We start from the raw sequence: 5,597 nt of genomic DNA, 5'->3' as shown, positions 1-5,597 counted from the left end.
TCCCATCAAACCGCACTGGGGACAATACCCTTCCTCCCCCTCCCCCTCTCCCCCCTCCCTGTCCCACGTTCCTGTCCTCACCACCCCGGAACGCCACATCCCAGATCACCACGGTAACCATTCACACCCAAAAGCTAAATGATGCTCAGTGATGTTTATTGCAAAAACACAAGTGGTACAAAGAAGGCAAGAGGCAATCAAACAATCTCTTCTGTCTCCAAAGCAGCTCTTTGCAAAGCTTCTCGTGCACAGGGAGGCGTACGATGTTCCTGTGATGATGCTCGTGCTCCGACACAATCCACCCGTCCTGGGACACAGGTCAGCCGGAGACTCTCCAGTTGGTCCCTGTCAGCAACCGGATTGTGGGAAATGGAGCCTATGAGTCACCTCCCGCACGGGCCAAGTGGATCTGTAAATGACGTTACGCTCAAGCCGTTAAGCTGCCTGCAGTTTGGCAAGCTGGTTGGGGCACCTTCCCTCCAACACAGGTCTTTGTTCGGGCGAGGGGGGGTTTCCACTGGGGTGATACAGTGGCGATATGACAAATACAGAGTGGTTGGTTCCTCAATGGCCTTCCCACCCTGTACCCTTCCCCAGCCCCCAAACACCAGTGACTGAAAGCTTGGTGCAGTCAGGCAAGCCGGGACTCCCATTCCCACTGGGAATTCCTAGTGCCCAGAGAATCCGAGGAATTGGGAAAGTGTCAGTGTTATGTGGGGTCTCTCACTGAGAGGCTGAGCCTGGGACTGGTGGGAGTGTGGGATATTGTGACCTGGACTATTAAGGGTGATAGTGCAAAGGTCGGGAGATTGGACTGAAGACAAGGTGACCTTGGCAACAGAGGATCATGGGAATGGATGTGAGGAAGGAGTCCTGGAGAGAATTGTTCCTTGGGCCAGAGTGGGTGAGAGGGGAAAGGTCAGGGCAATGGGACTGATGAGACACAGAGGATGATGGGTACAGGGTCATGGAGAATAGGGGGAAAAATATCTGGGCAATGGGAATGATGAACGGGGGAGAGGGAAAGAGGGGAGGGGTGGTATGATAGCAGGACCGGGGGGATGGAAAGCAGCGTTGGGCCTGGGAGTGAGGTTGGTGAGAGGTCAAGGGTTAGGGGTAGATAACTTTGAGGAGGGCATTCCCTGAAGGAAGGGCGGTGGGGGAGTCAGACGAGTGGGAGGAGTGGTTGGTCCACAGGAGCCTGGTGAACCCACGGGCTCCTGGACTCGGGGCACACTGGTGGCAGGTGGGACCCTGCAAGTGTGGGACACAGGTGAAGGAAATTTGGTAGGTGACATTGCCATGGTTAAGGTGGCAGGTGTGATTGGTGACACCAGAGATCAGAGGCACCTGGCAGGTCCCCAGATGGTTGTTCCAAAAGATATCTTCATCATAGACATCCAGGGTGAGATTCACGTTTCTGTGGGCAACCACCACCCCCAGGTCCAGTCTGGTGTTCCAGGTAGGGTTGTTGTTGTTATTTATCACCTTGGTCCGACCTTTGGCATTACCGTAGGAGACCACCACAAAACTGTCCGTGCCTGTTATGTAGTCGCCCCAGAGACTGAAGCCTCTCTTGACAGTGACAACCAGGTGCCCCATGCCCTTCTGCTTGGGGCAGCGGTGACGGTCTACCCAGAAACTCTTCTGACATTGGCTGGAACAGGGATCGGATCTGCTTCTGCTCCCAGGAGTGGGGCAGGTGGTTTTGGAGCAGTCCCGTTTCATGGCGTTGGCCAAAATGTACTCGCTGAGGTAGAGCCTCAGCTGTTCCCGGCGGTGGTCAGTGCTAGGTAGCAGGAGATGGAGAGGGGCCAGCTGGTATTTTATGATACCTGGTGAGACCTCAAGGCTCTTCAGCCATCGGGTGAAGCTGGCAGGGTCAGAGGAAAAGGGGATGTCTGTGTCACCACTGGAATGACCTCCCACGGCTTCTGTCAGCCTCTCGTTGAAGGCCTGGTGGAAAGTTTTGGCCTGGTTCAGGGACCTAGCCTTCTTCTTACAGAATCCTGTGCCAGCTCTGCCCTTGCCCACCGCCACCACCTGATAACTGGCCTCTATCCCCAGGCAGTCCTTCACCTGCTCGGGGGTGATGCCCTCCACAGCAGCTTGGCAGGTGTGAATGGCTGTCACATCCTGGAAGGAGCCGCCCATATCGACCGAGTGAATGAAGTGAGTTCCAAAAGTCTGCACTAGTTGGCGGTAGTGGTGCCGGGCTCCCTCGTAGGAGGTGTTGGTGATCTGGTCCAGACGGGCAGAGAACTGGGGTGCCAGGGGGGGTTGGTCCTTCAGGCGGTAGCGGTAAAGACGGCAACGGAACTCATGTTTAGCGAAGCTGTAGCAGCCTGATTTGGCCTTCCGTATGGCAAAATTCATGAGCTTGGATTTGGAACCAATTGACTGCAAGTGCTGGGTGGGTAGATTTAGGCCAGTGCTCCAGCTGTTGTCCACACTGGAGCCGATTGACTTTATGAGCTCAGAGAGCGAGTGGAAGAGCTGACTGGAAACAGCCCGGGGACAATTACGCAGAGCCCGCCAGTCTGCTGCGGCCAGGGGGAGCCGCTGCCGTGTACCCCCCATCAGTGAGTTCTTACAGAGGGTGCAGGCCCCATCCCGATGACTCCAACTCTCCACGTTCACCACGTACGCCCCCTTGCGTGACAGTGTCACCACATCGAAACCCACTCCAGCCAGACTGGACCCTGGTACCGGGAGCGCTCTTTGGCATTCGCTGGCACTGCCCGTCTGGCAGATGGCTCCCACCCCCCCCAGGAACAGCAGCGCCCAGAGTAAAATCCCCACTCTCTCTCCCATCCTGGGATCCATCACAGCATGGACAGGGCTCCCCTCGGCCAGTGAAGGGTGGTCGGTCTGTAATGAGAATAGGAAATGACGTTACACATGGTTTGCACCCTACATCCACACCCAACCCTTCGCAGAGCATCCTTCTGTTGGACATGAATGTATTAGACATGATGACAGCTAACTTGAATGTGTCAAAGAAATTGCAAGTAGACAAAGCAAGTGTCTTTGTCTTTGCTGTGTGGCATTTGGATAAGTATGTGGTGGGTAGGAAAGGCTGAGAGGGATATGGACCAAATGGAGGATATGTCATGGTCCGGTCCGTGAAGTCTGCATTCTGGTTCATGGTCCGGTCCATCGACCCTTGCTCCAGGTTTTCCTGTCTACCCTGTTTCTGTTCCTGTTCTGTTGAGCACTAATTTGAGGCAGCTGATTCTCGCTGGGGCTGGCTGCATAAATACCTACAGAGACTAGGCTATGGTGGCTGGATTGTTCTTGTCTTTACTCCTTATATCCCTTCCCTTCCCTTCTATTTCCTCGCCTGAAGCCTTGCCCTGTCTTTCCAGTAACTCTTGCCTTGCCTGAAGTTCATGTCTCACCTTGCATTACCTAAAGTCTTGCCTTGTCTTGCCAGTAACTCTCACCTCGCCTGAAATTCTTGTCTCGCCTTGCATTGCTGGAAGCTTTGCCTTGTCTTGCTGGTAACCCTTGTCTCATCTTGCCTGAAGTCTTGTCCTGGAGCCACCCTGTACCTAGCTCCCTTCTTGTCCCTTTCCTCTGTTGGGTAAGCCTGGCCAGATTCCCATTACCGTGCAGTGGGTCCTGTCCCTTCCTGCCGTTGGGTAAGTCAGGCCAGATTGCCGTTACCCTGCGGTTGGTTCTGTCCCTTCTTGTCCCTCATGTCCGTCGGGTGGAGTACTACGCCCTGCCTGCCCAGGAGCACCGCACCCTGCCCAGGAGGAGCTTCAAGACCCCAAGCCTTGAGCCTCGCCTCAAGTCTCAAGCCCGGGCTCCTCGCTCTCTTGTCCAGTCCTGTTCCGGGTTCCCGGTTTCTGTGTCCATGTCCTTGCCCTCCCTGTATCCTAGTCCTGTCCCTAGTACTTCAGTGTCTGTGTCTTGTACTTGGGTCCATTCCCAGCCACCACCTTATAGCAGGATAATGTCACCGTGGACAAAACCACCAGCAGGCTGAACAGGTAATTTCCCAGCACACGTTCTGGAGCGCGAAGAGCACGGTAAGACAGCTCGATCACCCTGATCACCCACTGCATCCCGACCCATCCCCAGTCGCCTTGACTCTCGTCTCGTCACTGGATCCAGATCGACGAGGGCGAGAGAGTGAGGCTGACGACCTGCGCATCTCTCCCTCACTTCACAAACTGACGTGCAAGTCAGTGTTTCTCATCGCTTGCGATGGACACACACACTACAGACAACTTTGGCCAAATTACCTGTTTCTGTGCTGATTTATTCAGTGACTTTATTAACAAAAGCAGCAGACCAGATCCTGACCCAGGTGAACTCCACCGCCCATCGCCCTCCAGTCCGAACTTCGACCTTCTACCACCGCTCTCTGTTTCCCATTACTAAACCACTTTCCCCCGCACGCTGCCACAGAATCTTTCATTCCATGAACTGCAAATAAGTCTGTTATCAAGTGATCTTAACGAATACTTCATTAATACTTGATGTCTTATATGAACAAGGTTTGTGTTTTTTTTCCTTTTCTCTTGTGCATTGGGTGTAATAACCATATAAACATATAACAATTACAGCACAGAAACAGGCCATCTCAGCCCATCTAGTCCGTGCTGAACTCTTAATCTCACCTAGTCCCACCGACCTGCACTCAGCCCATAACCCTCCATTCCTTTCCTGTCCATATATCTATCCAATTTAACTTTAAACGACAACATCGAACCTGCCTCAACCACTTCTGCTGGAAGCTCGTTCCACACAGCTACCACTCTCTGAGTAAAGAAGTTCCCCCTCACGTTACCCCTAAACTTTTGCCCTTTAACTGTCAACTCATGTCCTCTTGTTTGAATCTCCCCACTCTCAATGGAGAAAGCCTGTTCACGTCAACTCTATCTATCCCCCTCATAATCTCCGGTTGTGTAATTTATACTTTCTTTGATAATAATTGAACTTGGATCTTTGAATTTTCTTGTCAGTGTTTACTGTGGGGATGCTCATGGGAGGCAGTGAGTTCAGGGAAGAGAACAATGACGAAAGGTTATTGATACTACAAAGGGAGGGGGAGATGTTGGGGGTCTTGAGACATATAAAGGTGAACCAATCCCCAGGACTGGACCAAGTGCATCCTAAGACACTGTGGGAAGCAATTGAAGAAATTACCGGCACTCTGCAGAGACTTTTTGTATTTTGCTTCGTCCCAGTTGAGGAAAGGACAGACTGAAAGGGGCTAATGTTGTGATTTTATTTTAGCAGGTCCGCCTGGCATCAGGGGCTGGAAATTTACTGGAGGGGGTTGAGAGTCAGGAGTCCACCTGCATTTGCAAAGGGAAGGACTGATTTGGGAAAGTCGGCATGGCTTTGTACAGGGGGAGTTGTGTCTCATCAGTTAGTCTGAGTGTTTAAAAGAGATGCCCAAGAGACCCGATGAGGGCAGGGTGGTGTAGCGTCAATGTGGATTTTAGTTTGGCTTTTGACAAGGTCCTGCACAGTTGTATGGTTGGGAAGGAGGGATCACGTGGGAAACAGGGTGAGCGAGCTACTTGGATCTAAAATCAGAGGTGGAAGGAGTCAGAGGTCTGTGGTCAGTGGTGTGCTCC

The 5,597-nt window shown here is 52.7% G+C and overlaps 1 protein-coding gene across 1 annotated transcript; it reads right to left on the bottom strand.

Moving 5' to 3' along the window:
- Positions 1–1,110: 1,110 nt before the first annotated feature.
- On the bottom strand, positions 1,111–2,826 carry LOC134354417 (perforin-1-like). The gene has a single exon (XM_063063419.1). The coding sequence runs from the start codon at positions 2,824–2,826 to the stop codon at positions 1,111–1,113; it is 1,716 nt and encodes a 571-aa protein (XP_062919489.1).
- Positions 2,827–5,597: the final 2,771 nt, after the last annotated feature.

This window comes from Mobula hypostoma, chromosome 11 (genome assembly GCF_963921235.1).
Source record: "Mobula hypostoma chromosome 11, sMobHyp1.1, whole genome shotgun sequence".
NCBI classification, from domain to species: domain Eukaryota; kingdom Metazoa; phylum Chordata; class Chondrichthyes; order Myliobatiformes; family Myliobatidae; genus Mobula; species Mobula hypostoma.
This window is presented reverse-complemented; position numbering and strand designations above follow the sequence as displayed.

Excerpts from the sequence above, each read along its gene's own strand:
- LOC134354417 (XM_063063419.1), bottom strand. The coding sequence starts at position 2,826 with ATGGATCCCAGGATGGGAGAGAGAGTGGGGATTTTACTCTGGGCGCTG.